Source organism: Zeus faber (assembly GCF_960531495.2).
Source record: "Zeus faber genome assembly, chromosome: 8".
Lineage (NCBI taxonomy): Eukaryota > Metazoa > Chordata > Actinopteri > Zeiformes > Zeidae > Zeus > Zeus faber.
This window is the reverse complement of record NC_137195.1, coordinates 27,438,607-27,453,538: the sequence shown is the minus strand read 5'-3', so window position 1 is coordinate 27,453,538 and position 14,932 is coordinate 27,438,607. Positions and strand designations below refer to the sequence as shown.

The 14,932-nt window shown below is 41.7% G+C and overlaps 1 protein-coding gene across 2 annotated transcripts; it reads right to left on the bottom strand.

Annotated features, from left to right (window-relative positions):
• Nucleotides 1–110: 110 nt before the first annotated feature.
• On the bottom strand, nucleotides 111–13,093 carry entpd3 (ectonucleoside triphosphate diphosphohydrolase 3). Of its 2 annotated transcripts, none has more exons than XM_080004934.1 (10): nucleotides 12,951–13,093; nucleotides 9,366–9,503; nucleotides 8,724–8,841; nucleotides 7,898–8,057; nucleotides 7,498–7,657; nucleotides 7,161–7,388; nucleotides 5,539–5,802; nucleotides 5,301–5,411; nucleotides 4,600–4,737; nucleotides 111–1,795 (listed from the first exon to the last, which is right to left on the bottom strand). In XM_080004934.1, exons 2-10 carry the CDS (start codon nucleotides 9,498–9,500, stop codon nucleotides 1,607–1,609), a joined length of 1,503 nt encoding a protein of 500 aa, XP_079861060.1. In that variant the 5' UTR covers nucleotides 9,501–9,503; nucleotides 12,951–13,093; the 3' UTR covers nucleotides 111–1,606. The 2 variants fall into 2 exon arrangements, with proteins under 2 accessions (XP_079861060.1, XP_079861061.1); XM_080004935.1 differs by having other exon boundaries at nucleotides 8,724–8,787.
• Nucleotides 13,094–14,932: the final 1,839 nt, after the last annotated feature.

The following is a 14,932-nucleotide window of genomic DNA, read 5'->3' as shown; positions in this document are numbered from 1 at the left end:
CTACAACCACAACCTTTAAAACAACCTGTAAATCTCCTAAGGCAAATCCTCTAAGCACTTTGAAAGAAAGACTCCATAACATGTAACATAACATGTAGCTTTTAGCGCTGATGAGTTATTTTTTTATTTGATATATTATACAAACAATTATCAAAACACAAGTCATGAAGTCAGTATGTCTGAACAGAAACATGCACAGTTCACCTCATCGTCAATAATGATATCTGAGTAATTTCATAATCCCAAAAGAAACTGGCAAGGACATTATCACCATATTTTCTTAATTTAAAAATGGCCCCTAATGCAACAGAATCTTCATTCATTCATTTGTTAACTTCATTTATTAAGAAATACCATGCGAACTAATGTTAGGTTATATTTATGGAGTATTGTTTGCTAAATGACGTTCATTTACATTTGAAGTTCTAATCCATCTAATCACTTTTTCATCACTCTCAGACACTAATGTAAACAGTGCAATATGTCCACCACACTGCGTCCAAATCTGTTGTAGAGAAATTAAATGTTTTAACTTTCATTGATATTGCAAATGTGCTTGTATAAATAAAAGTTAAATCACATTGTGAAGTGCCACTGGTTGATTTGTTTAACATAATTCAAGAAACAAAACATTTCTACATATGTACACTTCAGGGTGTAACTTTCCCAAACTCTCCTAAGCCTAATGGTCGAAGAACTTTGAAAGGAAGAGTCTATAACTGTATAAAGTACAGTAACAAAACAGGTTTTTACACAACATAACTTTTTCCAGTAATAATTTTCAAGTCCACTTGTGCAACAGTTAGGTTATGTTATATCCTTTTGAATCCAAAAATCTATACTGGATTTGTACATATATTGTCTTCATCTATTTTATTACATCCTGTCAGAACAGGATTTTCATCCAGTACTTAAAAGCTATTACAGGGGGTGTCCTGGGCAATAGTGACAAAGTCAGTTGTCACAATATTCTGACAGATTCCTCCATGTCCATAATTTGATGACATTGGTGCAATAATAGGGTATTTAAAGTACATACAAGACATATTTGAGAAATAAACATTAGCAATAAGGATATTTTGGCCAAGCAAGTAGAGGTGTTAGAACAAGCCTTCGTAAAGCATGACTTTATTGTAATGCAGCCTTAAAGACAACATTTATCTGTTACGATACAACTTGTCTTATATCGCGATATAGATATTATATTGATATATCACCCAGCCCTAGTGCATAACGATAAATCCAGATATTAACATCATTGGCCTAATTTTAATTCAGGTGCCAAAGTTGTCTGTTCAGTCTGATCGATCCTTTCGCTTTTGTAACCTGTCCTTTTTGGTGAGCAGTCTTACTTGGCCCTGGCGCAAATATAAATTCATTATAAAAATACTCCACAGTTCACCACACATTCATGAGTAATATAGCAGGATACGGGCACATGCTTCTGTAGGGTTGTCCCAGTAGCAGTAGTAGCACTACTAGTAGTACTAGTAGTAGTAGTAGCAGAACCGGCCAGTTGGCTAACAGTGGCTGTTCGTTGGGTACCGAAGATCCTACGGCCAGTTTGACTGCCACTCCAACTACAGCAGCTGCCCGCCTGGACTGGTCAGTAGCAAGTGCGGATGAGGATGATGAAGAGGAAGACAAAAGTTACGATAGCTAGGGCCGAGAAGAGGAAGATGAGGCCAGCGAAGAGCGGGTTGGACATGGGGAGGATCTCTTTGGCTTCAGACGGGATCATGTTGGACATGCTCAGCATGTAGCCCAGACTCCACCCAATGCTGGTGTCTTTCACCTTGTGCAGAGATGAGATAGGATAAGGTATGGAAACACTTTATTAATCCCCCGGGGGATGTTTAGGAACCAAAAGAGAATAAAGCAATCGTTATAGTAGATTTCACAACATGAGGTCCAGAAAATAATTGATTTATATGAAAGATAAGTCTACAACCGCAAAATTGTCATTCCAGTTCACTCAACATGATGAAGAGAGAAAATAATTGTAATAATGTAGCGACAAATGCACATTAATGGATGTCTAAGGTGATTATGTAAAAATATAGATGTTTAAAAATATATACATGTACACATGTACAAATTATATACATGTACACATGTATATTTATCTCTATGAATGTATATAGCAGATATAATATAATATAATATAATATAATAAAATAAAATATAATATAAAACTGTGGCAGGGAAAATTTTGATTGTTTGGTTTAATTAGGGGAGGAGCTGAAAAGGTATAAAAGGAAAGGAAAAAAATAAGAAATGTTTGGCCTGGTCTGTTCAGGACATCTCTGCAAAGTAAAAATCAAACAGTCAAACTGCTGGATCAAAAAAGAACAAATACAGAAATGTATTAAAGTGCATCATGGGAACAGGGCCAGTTTTGCCAGTTCATGAGGGTTTTGGTGAGAAAGCGGCGTTTAGCCATGCTCTGATTAAACACTTCCTCCAGGGACCTGGATGTATCCGACCTCCGTCATGCTCCCTCACCCCCAAATGGGACTTGGCATTGGTGCAGCGCTGTCTCACAGGTGAGCGCTTTGAACCGATTGACACTATCCCTTTGAGACAGCTATCTGTCAAAACGGCGCTTCTGCTTGTGCCGACATCTGCAAAACATTTGGGGGAGCTGGTCGAGCTGTCTGTGCATCCTAGCTGTTTGATGACGAATGCCGAGGAAAGCTACGTGGAAACCTAACCCGGCTTTTATACCGAAGAACAGGTCACCGAGAGATCAGGAGCTCCTATCCTTCAAGGGATATCACGCTCTTTCTACCAGCCTCTGCACACTAACAAGGAAGGCAAAGCCTCCATTGCTTATGCCCTATTCGTGCTCTGGATACATATGTCTGGTGCACAGCAGCAATGGGGAACACAAGTCAGCTGTTTGTTTCTCACAGCGGGGCTACTATGCAAAAGCCTCGACATCCACGACATCACACAAGCTTACATGGAAACTGGCCACTCTCAGGCTGGTTCTAGGCATGGGCACAAGGGGGGCAATGCCCCACCAAATGCTCTGACTGCCACCCACCAAACTGACCCCGCTTCATCCCAGAATTAAAAAATAACTGAAAACTATTTTATTAAAAAATATATAATAATAATATGTCCTTGTCCTCCCCCCACTCCCCCCTTTACTTACATTCCTGCGGAGCGTCTCCCAACTTACTCAGAACATCCCCCCCAGCTTGCATGGGGCCCCTGACTCAGACCGGCCTATTAGCTTTGTAGTAAAAATACCAAATCTGTCTTTGGCGTGACATGTCTTTGCAAGACATGAACCAGTACTATCAGCACAGTCAATTTCTTGTACACAGTTTTGGGGAACCAGGGACCTCACCCATTCTGGAGGGAAGGCTCTGTTTTACAGCAATCAAGCGCACAAAATCCGTGCGAAATCTCTGTGGAAACACTGACTCGCACGCCTTTTTTTTTTTTTTTTTTGTTTAAGGGCACCACAGCATTCTCTTGTTGTGTGACATATGGGGGGGATCTCACAGACGAGGAATCTCTCCCTCCTGAGGGAATTCCATTGTAGAAGAGGTTCCATATCCCCAGGGCAGCGCAGAGGAGGAATAATTGCTCCACTTGTAGTCTTTGACGCCACTTTTTTTTCTCCCTCTTCCTCTCTTCTTCCTACAGATGATGATTGTGAGAGAATCGTGTCTCATCTGGCAACGTAATGGATTTCAAGGGTAATAAATAATTTGAGTGGTGAAAATGAGAATCCCAGAGGAGGTAATGAGGCCACAAAAGGTCTTAATGCGTCCAAAATGGCTTTCTACGAACCACGCGCTACATACTGTATGCGCTTCTCAACTATGTCAATCTTACTTATTTACTCCAGCTTTCTTGGGTCTAATACTATCCATAGTTACTTTAGTCTAGACACTTCTCGTTGTTACTTACTTCAGTCTATATACTGCCCACACTTACTTTAATCGAGACACTAGCTGTAATTAATTACTTCGGTCTACATACTACTCTCACTCACTGTAGTCTATATACTACCTGTACTTACTAACTTACATTAGTATATTCAGTACCCATCCTTACTTACTTTCATCTATATACTACCCGTGCTTACTCACTGTATCGGTCGTTACTAACTTTAGTCTATATACTACCTGCATTTACTTACTTTAGTTTATACGCTACCCATGCTTGCTTACTCTAGTCTATATACTATCTGCCGTAACTTACTTTCGTCTACATATTACATTATATTTATTACTTACACCTTTTCCGTTTCATTACTTCCACTGTTTTTGCTGCGGCAACAACTGAATTTGCTACTGGGGATTAATTCAGTTTTATCTTCTCTTACTACGTGATTTACTTCTGCCTCATATCTCAATGCAAAGCACACCATGTTGGATGGTACGGTGCCTCGACACAGCCAATATGTTCACTAGCTCTGTTTTTCATTGGCGATCTGACCCTTGAAAGATCAACGGGGCAAAAGCTGCTTTGCTACCGGTCAACTCATCTAGGTTGAACTCGAAACTCGTATGTGAAACTTTCAAATTAATTTCATTTGTTGTGAATTTGGCAACGGCAAATTTTCCTCTGCGTTCTTACTTCTTTTTGAAATTTTATGTTTTTCCAGGATTCTTCGTCGAACTTGTATCCCTCAGTGAGCAGCGTAAAGACGTAGTGAGCCGAGTAGCAGTACGTCTTCAGGAACCTTTTGGAAATCAAGGGTCTTTCCACCTGAAGCTAAACAAGACACACAAACAGATAAAATATAAATATATATACTTTTAAGGGAATTACTGTAACCAATATTATACTACTTTAATATCCGGTGCTCATGTCCAGTTATTTATTGCCTACAGACGTGAAAACATATTCTCAATCTACAGGGTACTGACAGCTGAAGGAGTATTGCAATATGATGTCCTTAAATTTCCAAATACAGTAAATTTCACAAAATGTCCTCTGAATTTTCAGTAAATGTTTCCCTTCCTTCGCGGGGTGTGTGAATTTTTATGCACAAATTTCGGAGCAATCAGTGAGCGCAGCGCCAGAGAGAATATGGACAAATTGCCTCAAGGGGCTGACAATTCTTGGAAGCAAAGCGTTTCACAGTGTCTCTACAGAGAAGAGAATGCTGTGCTTCTGGTTTTAAATCCCAAATTGTAGTTTATTCAGCCGTTACAGAACCACAACTCTGAAATCGTGCATAAAAAAATCAACCTATGACCTACCGCGTGGTAGGCAAAAACTGCCACACTCTCCCATCCCCCAAAAAATCTGTTCCACTTCCTTTAGAAACTCACCACTGTCCAGTGAGTGTGGCAGAATTCCCTCGTGGTGGCGTTGAATACATCCAGCTCTGAGGAGACGTTTAGCAGCAGGGCCCTGGCGGTGTAGAAGAACCCGGCGTAGGCCTAGAGCGAAAAAAAAAATGATAAAAATTAGCTCTAGTTATACAGTAGGTTCTATTCTGTGCATAAGTGTGTGTGCGTTACATTCCAAATCACCCCAATTAAATCTGTTTCCCCATGGGTCACGTACCATAAAGTCCCCAGTGACGGGTGGCTGCTCAACTCCATCGAAAGAACTGTGTTTTCCCGCGGTCGACTGGAAGTCAAAGAGGGACCTGACTATGGCCCGGCACTTTTCTGAGCTAGGGTCCCCCACCATGAAGATCTGCTGGTTGGGGTTGTAGTTCACCGGCATCCCGGTGCAGGCTGTGTCGTAAATGAACGAAGCGTTGATGGTCATATTGAAACCTTCCGCGTAGCAGGGGTTGTTGACGTAGGTCAGGTTGGAGGATTCCTGCCAGTGTTCGGGGATTGGCGAAGAAAAAACATAATCACGTCTTAAATGACTAGATTTATAGCAGAGACCGGGGCTCCTCTACAGGCCTGTGCTCGAGCACTTAAGAAGCGCTGCTTATTAAGCAATATTTTACCCCCATTAAATTGTATGACTCCCTTTAACAACAACTCAGCTTCAAGTTCACATTTGTTTTAAAAATCTATCAGAAATAATGCACTTTTCAGCCCAGACTGTCTCTATGACATTGACCCTCTGATCGATGCTCCTGTCGTCATAATGCATCCATGTATGGTTGGTCTCTGCAGCTGAGAAGCTGCAGAGACCAACCATACATGGACACTTACTGAGGGGCTCTTAACCAGGCGATAATGGATCCAAGCTTACTCAATGTAAAAAAACAATCAAGTGCGTGTGCAGTCACATCAACAAAAAAACATACGTAGGAACTGGGAACATGTATTATGCTACAAGTACTTAAGTCATCTTTGGAAGAAATTTAACTTTCTGTTGTAGTATTTGCTATAAAACAATAACCATTGCTTATTGGTTATTGGCCACACAAAGACTATGACACCACCATTTATGAAAACACTGTCTTTCAACTGTGCCTGCAACCTTACCTTACCTTACTGTAAGTGGTACAGCCTTTGTTTTGTTCTAAATGAACCATATACAGTACATTGAAACTACTTGCTTGAGCTTTGAACTCAAAATGAAACATTTTTCTTTTGACTCGATTCTTCGTTATGTGTTTTGGATCTATACTTTCTTACACTCACTTAAGCTGTTACACTTAGAACCATGTTCAATTATACTTAAGCTCAAATCATTTAAAAGTGCAGTATACTCGTGATAAAATGTTTAACTCTTCTTGACAAGTCAATCATTAAAAGTGGTGGTGGACTTCAGGTGAACAATGAACCTCAGCTTTGTTGGATGCGTAATTCTTGCAAAAAATAAACTTTTAATTCTCTCAAAATGATTGAATAGGTGGAAGAATGCAAAGTGTGGATCTCAAAAATAGTTTAGCCTCATTTTCTTCAAAATGATTTGTGTGCAAATCACGAAAACTAATTTCCTTCCGCCAAAATATTTTCTTGTGGTGGAATGCAAAGTGAATATCAGTCACATTCAATTACGCCTTTTTTTTCACACTAATGTAGTCCTAAGTAATCATTTTTGATGTGCTGGTTGAAGATTCTCTCACTCACTCACTGAATCGAAATTCCAGGAGCTTGTTTGGTGTCTTTTCGTTCGTGAATCGAGGGCAATATGTACCTGGCTTCAGCTATCGAGTCACTAACAAAACAAAATGAACAAACTACTCCTTTTGCCCCCCCCCCCGCCCCACATACCTGGACTACTTTCTCCAGAATTCTCTTCTCCACCTCATTCTTCCCGTAGCAGAGGTAGCTGTGACTGTATATGTTGTAATGGTAGCCGTACAGTTTGACCTGCACATAGTTCGGACCCCTTGCTTCTTCATCGAGAGCAAAGGCGATCTGGGTGGACGCTCCGCCCAGGTCCATGGAGCCCACCGTCCTCCCTCCGTTAGGGCGCATAAAGGTGTTCCATAGGTTTTTCTGCAAATGTGGAAGGAAGCTGTTCATTCAGGTAGCTTATCGGAACATGCACAATATACATTATGTTTCTTGTGGGTAGAGAACTGAAGTACCGTGACTTCCCGTTTACCTCCACAAAGTTACCCATGAGGTAGTTGACGGTGATCCATCCATAGAGCCCTTCTTCCTGCCCGGTGATGATGGAAACGTTCTGGAACATGAAGGGTAGGGACTTCATGTACTCGTTGAGGCTCTTCAAGATCTCATTGGACCGCTGCTCATTTGTTTTACTTGGGGGGTGACAGAATAATGAATAATTAGAATTATTAGGAGAAAAAATGGTGGATATTGGGGATAGATTAAAAAGCAATTCAGAAGTAATTTGGGGGTATTTTCAATATCTTGATAATTGCAGGTTAATACACATTATTTTAAAGCATTTATTCTTGTTTTGTTTTTTTTCAAATGTATCACCAGCGAAAACTATTGAGTGATATACTATATACTATATTAATTGGAAAATATGTTACTGTAGCAGCCTCATGCCAGCGGTAGCCCCAAGAAAGATTGGTGTCCTTTTGTGTTTTTCGACTGGGATGAGTGTCTTGATCATATCCATGCTTTTCTTGAAGCCTTTCCAACATGCTTCGTCTTTCTTGGGGTCGACTTTCATATCGGATATAGGAATACCTGTGGATGCGAGGCCAAGCTGAAATCAGTTAACAAGTTACCGCAGTAAAAGCATTATATTAAATAGTCTGGGAAGCTTTTTTTTTTAACACTCTTCTTCTACTTCTACCACTCATCAATAAAGAGTTGAAATAGAAATGTAAAAAAAGGAAAACAAATATGAATTTCCCTGGAAAATGGAGCCCTAAGATAGTTAGTCTGTAGGGTTTGGAGTCTGTAAGCCTTTAAGGTTAACTACTGCAAAATAGAAAATGTAGAAAAAAATGTAGAAAGAAGCCAACAATATTTGATTTTTCCATGTTTCTTGTGACTGCAAACTTGAAATATGTTATGCTTCCACTAGATAAGTTGTAGTCGAGTAGTGTTTGGCAGAATTATGGTAAAGTCACACGCATGCTTTCAAATATCTTGAAGCTACCATGGTGCATGGAGTTAATACAATTATTTATGCGTCACAAATGTGTTCAGTCAAACCTGTTGAGCAAAAAGCAGGATAGCTATCTCGAAACCAAATGTAACATTACTGGCTGGAAACGCCACCCAAAGCAACTGCCAGCATGTAATTATGTGGCAGAAAACGTTGCCAGAATTCAGTCATGTGACAGTGAAGTGAAATAATGGCAGGCCTTGTCTAGTCTTTCATTTAGTTCAGCATCTGGAGCTCACCTTCGACTCGAAGGTTCAGCAACTCGCTCACAACCCCCGTTTCGTTCTCCTTCTCTCCCGGCCACTGGTACAGGTAGACGTTAGAGCGCGATGACCCCGAGTCTATAACTATGCCATACTGTAGGGAAAACCAGCATGTCGTGACGGTTTGGGGGGAAGGAGACAGACTGATGGACAGATGAGAAATGGCAAAATAGTAAGACAGTAAGAGGTTAAGTGAGACATCTCTGGACCCCTAAATTCCACAGGGGTTTGGAAGAATAGAAGGTCATGTGATTGTGCTTTGGGGTTTGACTTGACTCACTATCATGACTGAATTGTAATAAATATAATCTGATTTTTTTAACTGGAATCACTGGTTGTCAGGACAAAATTAAGCCATGCAGGTGTTTTATTCAAAAGGCTTTAGAGCCAAGAAACGAATCTTCTCACCATGGGGACAACCAAATCTTAGCAATCAACAATTATAGTGCCATTTATTTATTGAGCACATTATTACTTATACTTGAGTAAAAGGTTGTGCGGCAGACTTTTACTGGATTTCTGTTGTCTCACAGTATTTCTACCTCTACTTAAGAGTAGGATATAAGTGCATTTTCTGTCCCTGTTTTAGTTTGTGTGTGTGCGTCTTTAAATGCTCACCTCAGTGGTGTATTGCTCAGTCTTCCATTTGCCCTGGATGACCACAATAGTGATGAGTGCAGCAACGCTGGCCAGGAAAAGAATTGCGATCGACAATGTACGACACTTGGACGCTGTTCTCCGCTTTGAAGACATTTTCTATTGCTCAGAATAGGGTGGAGACAAAGAGAATTTCAGAAAAGAGGCTTAGTCAGAACATTCCATATTGATGAATGTTCCATATTGATGAATGTTCTGAAACACATTGGTACCTAATGATTAATTAAATGGGCTGTAGGTAATGTTACATTATTTTCTGTCTATCTATCTCATGACATTACCGAATAGAAAATATATTTCTTGTAGAGTTCTGATTGGCACAACAATTCTGGAACTTTGATATTGAACCTCACTATATTCAACCATCCATTTTATCAATCCGGAAACAAGAGCCTAAATCCTCCCAGCTGCCCATGGGTGCAAGGCCACCTGACCCCGAAACACATTTCTCTCACACATAGTGGGGATTTACTGTAAGGTCTTCAAATAGCTACTCAGGGGGCGGGATTCACCCAAACATGGGGAGAATATGCAGACAGAACTCCACACAGACTAATACCAGAGATGAGATTTTAAAACCAGCTCTTTGTAGCTGCGGGGCACCAGCGCCCGTGTAAACAAAACCAAACAAATACCTGCAGTTCCAAAGGTAGAAGAAGTTTGACAAACGCAGCACTAGTTGTGCAGGTGACCCATTGCACGTGACTCATTGCAGATAATAGAGGCTGACCATACATATGTATCACTCTCCCCCCTCATGTAAAACAAGCATGCAAAAACCTCCGGTCTCGTCAAGTCTCTCAAGGACTGCAGATAATAAAACTGCAGAGGCACTGCACATAACTTCCCGCCACTGACTGTGGGTCAGTAGTGGGAATTTGTCGGTCCATGCAGTCTGCATTTGCCTGCTCAGTTGTTGTTGTTTTTTTTCAAAGCAATAAAGAATCTGACCCGAAGAGTCTGACAGCAGCCATTTACTCACTAAGAAGGAATTGGTGCCGGGGAAGTGATGGAAGTTTTACTGAGTCGGTTTGCAAAGACCAAATAGAATAACAAAGTCTAGGGGTTTTAAAGGGCTATACATATAACAGAGAGCATACTTTCCATTGCGCCTCAACCCCAGGTTTGAAAACACAACATGGATTGTCAGTGTTCATTCTCACATAACACAATTAAAACAAGGTCCTCCATGTGTCCTTTGATGAACGTCGTCAATCATTGAGTCCCCTTAATCATTGGTTAATGTTTCCCATATGCCAGCGTGTTTATCTCATCCCAGCATTATTATCTAGTTCTGGTAGACCTTGTCAGCAGTGACGTGTCGATAAACAACCTCCATCAGCCTTCATAGAAGACCGGCGTCTGGTGTTGGCTGGCAGTTTTCTGGATGACCAAAGACGCCACACACCAGGTGTAGCATCATTGGTCGCTCCCCTCTCCCCTCAACTGCGTCCATTTCCTGTTTTTGTTAACTCTCTCTGTAGGTCACCGCCAAGATTTATTATTTATTTTGGGTCAGTTTTTCCATGGTCCACTCTTCAAGATTAACTTAGTTAAGTTACTAAGAAGTTAAAACGGTACTTGCGGCTTGCGACTACAGCTTTTTGACACCAATTCCACACTACTAAAAATCGATATTAATAATCCTCTGCCTCCAAACTGATGGCCATGTTCATTTTGTCTCTACATTCTAGCTAGGAGCCTAGCGTTGGTGAGAAACTCAATGGGGTTGCAAATGCCACACCCATATTTAGTGTTGTTTGGAGAAAAATTGAAGCACGCAAGATGAAATATTGACTAGAGGTCTCCTTTACGCAGTTGCTGATACTTTCTATATGACATCTCCTGATAAGGACTGTTGATCGTCGTGACAAAACGACTACGACTTGCGTGAACATTGTTATATTGTTCAACACTTGGCTAATGATGGGTCATAAACAGTCGTGCAATGTGTGATTTCAACCTTACATTAGTACACTGCCGTGTCATCTCAGCTGTCATTACCAGATCAACACTTGACATACATGACCGGAAGGCTGATTCAGCTTAAAGGCAAGAATCTGTTTGTTTTAAGCAATCACTGTTTAAGCACCATTAATATCCTTATATTTCTCTATCCAGTTATAACCAAAGAACGGTTTTATAAAGACCATCACCAAAAATTCCAACATCAGGTGAGAACCTGATGGACCAGCAACTTTGATGCCCAAAACAGATGCACATTTGATCTTCTTAACGCAACACATGTGCGTGTCGCTGGCTACACGGTGCACATTTATTACCCTACACCAACCCCCCCCCCCCCACACACACACACACACACACACACACACACACACACACACACACACACACCGTGCCTTTCCACAGTTTTTTGACTTGGCTATAAATTTTTATACAATATGATTGCACTATAGCAGACTATGTATGCCGTCAATCAAACTGTAAAACTCAGAAGATGAAGATGGCATTGTGATCATGATCATGATCTCTATCTCACTTGGAATACACTGTATGTTGTCCTAAACCAGTGTAAAGATTAGCTGGTTGTAAATAAAGTTTCTCTATTCCAGTTCAGGGGAATAGGGTCTTACTTTTGTATTTTACATCACTATATATATATATATTTATTTATTTCAATATATATATGGCACAGCTATTTCAATAAACCCAATCATTTAAAACAACAGCACAATGCAACAGCAGTGGAGAACGGAAAATGGCTGAATAAAATATAAATTTTCAAGCAGGCAAAGGACAACGGATTCCTCCGAAAAGAACAGCATTGGTCATTGTAACTAAATAGCCACTGATCAGCCCGCTCCTATAGTCTGTAAACTGTGGACTGACCCCAAAGGCTTTGGTGGCAGCAGCTGCACTATAGTCAGCCTGTCAGCAAATGTGATTTTATGACTGTTCATAGTGTGGCAATGGCTTTCCTAACTTCTGTCACAGTGAGCCATAAGGTGACAGGACATTTCAGTAGCTCGTAGCTTATATAATTTCACATTTTTGCCGGTACTTGGGAATGCAAGGGCAGTGACTTATTGGTAACAGCGGCATAATCAAGGACAATGCCCATTTCCACTGGCTCTCAGAGAGGGATTCGAGGCCCAGACTCCTTAAAAATGATGCCCCACAGCTCACTGTTTTTTGATTTCTCTTCTCCTCTCTCTAAGACTTTTGTCATTCACCATGTCACCATTCACCATCTTGTTGTACTGTTTGAAAACAGCAACCGCTGGCAGGTTCACTTTTTTTTGTGTTTCTACGTGTATGGACTTGACACGGTGAACTTGTCAGGACTAAGTGGGATATAAGCTACGTTAGAGAATGCCGTCTCAAATAAGTCTCACCGCTGGTAAATGCAAGTGCTGATGCATGCAAAGGTATTCCAATATTGACAGTTTTACTGGAAAAACATATTAAACACACCCAAACATTGTTTACTTTGAAGATTAGAGGTGAGAAGAAGAGAAGGGGGAGAGAGAGAAGGAAGGAGGGTTAAGGGACAGAAAGTGAGTCATGTGTTGTTTCTTTTCCTACCTTGGAGAACAGCTTGGTTGGTCCGGATCAGGGAACTGGAGACCAGTGACTGAGAGGAAAAAAAAGTTACAGAGGAGAAGACGGCTGAGCTGAGAGACAGGCGGAGAGAGAGAGAGAGAGAGAGAGAGCGAGAGAGAGCGAGAGAGAGAGAGCGAGAGAGCAGGAAAGAGATTAAAAGAGTCCAGTGAGAATGAGTGGAAGTGTGAGTGGGTCTGAAAGTTGTAAAGCTCCCTATTGATCGGAGAACTGACACAATCTCCCTCCATCACAACCAGGAGAGAGCGAGAGAGAGAGAAAGAGAGAGAGAGAGAGAGAGAGAGAGAGAGCGAGAGAGAGAGAGAGAGAGCGAGCACGGAGGGGGAGGGAAAGAGTAAGAAAAATAGTCCCAGCTATCACCACACCCTCCACATGGATAACTTTGGGGGATAACTTCATGCTTTAATCCTGAATGTCTTTCCAAACAGAGGCCAAACAAAAGAGTTGAACGTTGCATGCCTGTTGATATTGTATGAATAATGTGTTTTTGTGAATTTTCGAGAGAGAACCAGTGAGGGCTTTATTTTCTGGGGTAAAAAAAACAAACGCTCACTTTTCATTTTTTCTAATGCGTTGCCTCGATCTATGCTTACAACTGTGGTTGTACAATTTAAGGTAACACGCCAAATCTGCCTTTTTTCCGGGGGCGAGACAAGCCCAGCTTAACCCCAATTTTGCTGGTTGCAGTAATCGCATTTCTCAAGGTAAATCTCTTTTCCATTTATCGATCTATTCATTTCAGCCCATGTGTTTATTTCCATGCATATTGCTTCTATCCATTGTGTTTAGCTTTATGTATATTCCATGTAGACTCCATATTCCAGCACGATGATCAAAGCCTTTCAAAATCGAACGATCGAGCAAAACAGATGGGCCGCCTAATGGCCAGGGAACGTCAAGATAATATACAGTGCCAAAATAAATACAAACATACGGCTGAATTCTAGAATGGGGCGCACTCAGGACGGGAATCACAATGAAGCCGGATCTAGCTCCATTCTGCAGCTGTGCAGGACTCAGAGGGATCGAGCCCAAAAGAGCGGACCTGTTCCCGACGCCAAGTATCCTGAGCTATTGTATGGAGTATGCAGAAACACTTGGATCACCAAAGCCAAAGTGGAACTATGAAAAGGGGATAGGATAGACCCCACCTGATCAAATTATAGCAATCTAGGGGTAGGTGAAAGCACTCAACTAGTGAACGTTTTTTTGGGGGTTTTTTTGAACCACCACCAACCCCCCTCTTTGGAGAACTATTTATCATGTTTGGGTTTATAAACAACTGCTCACTACTCTAAGAGGGGGAGAATCACCACGGGTGAGACAAATAAACATAGAAACAAACAACATTTACACAAAAACATGAACATTGGACGACAACGTATTGAAAAACAGTGAATTAGGTCCAGGAAAACTGGAACTACAACAGGTTACGTGGCCTCTTCCTGTCATAGTTATGGCAGAAAATGAGGGAGGAAAGGAGAGGAATGCAACCAGGAGGGTGCTGGGGTGCACTTGAAGCAGGTGTGATGGTGTGTCCGTGTGTGATGGGACCACCTGTATGTGTGTGTGTGTGTGTGTGTGTGTGTGTGTGTGTGTGTGTGTGTGTGTGTGTGTGTGTGTGTGTGTGTGTGTGCGTGTGTGTGTGTGTGTGTGTGTGTGTGAGTGTGTATGTGTGTGCGAAGCCCCCCCAAACTCCGCAGCCCTGTAGACACCCTACGGCCGCAGGAAGGCCCCGAGTACCCTGCCCTGCAGCCACAGAAGACCCCCGGTCCCCCAGAGAAGTCAGAGGGCCGTGGAGCAACCCCCACGCCCAGCCCCGAGGAGCATGACCCAGTCCCATGGAGCACGAGGCGACCCCGGGGGTGGGGGTGGCGGAGGCTGCAAATAAGCCGCGCCGCAGAAGCAAAAGACCAACAGCCGCCCCCCACACCCCAACCCACACC

What these genes read in the sequence shown, in the direction of transcription:
- entpd3 (XM_080004934.1), bottom strand. Translation starts at nt 9,500, where the DNA reads ATGTCTTCAAAGCGGAGAACAGCGTCCAAGTGTCGTACATTGTCGATC. An exon ending in CTGAGCAATACACCACTGAG is followed by an intron (nt 8,842 to 9,365) that starts GTGAGCATTTAA and finishes TTTTCCCTACAG; the next exon opens with TATGGCATAGTTATAGACTC. An exon ending in GCCACACTCACTGGACAGTG is followed by an intron (nt 4,738 to 5,300) that starts GTGAGTTTCTAA and finishes TGTCTTGTTTAG; the next exon opens with CTTCAGGTGGAAAGACCCTT.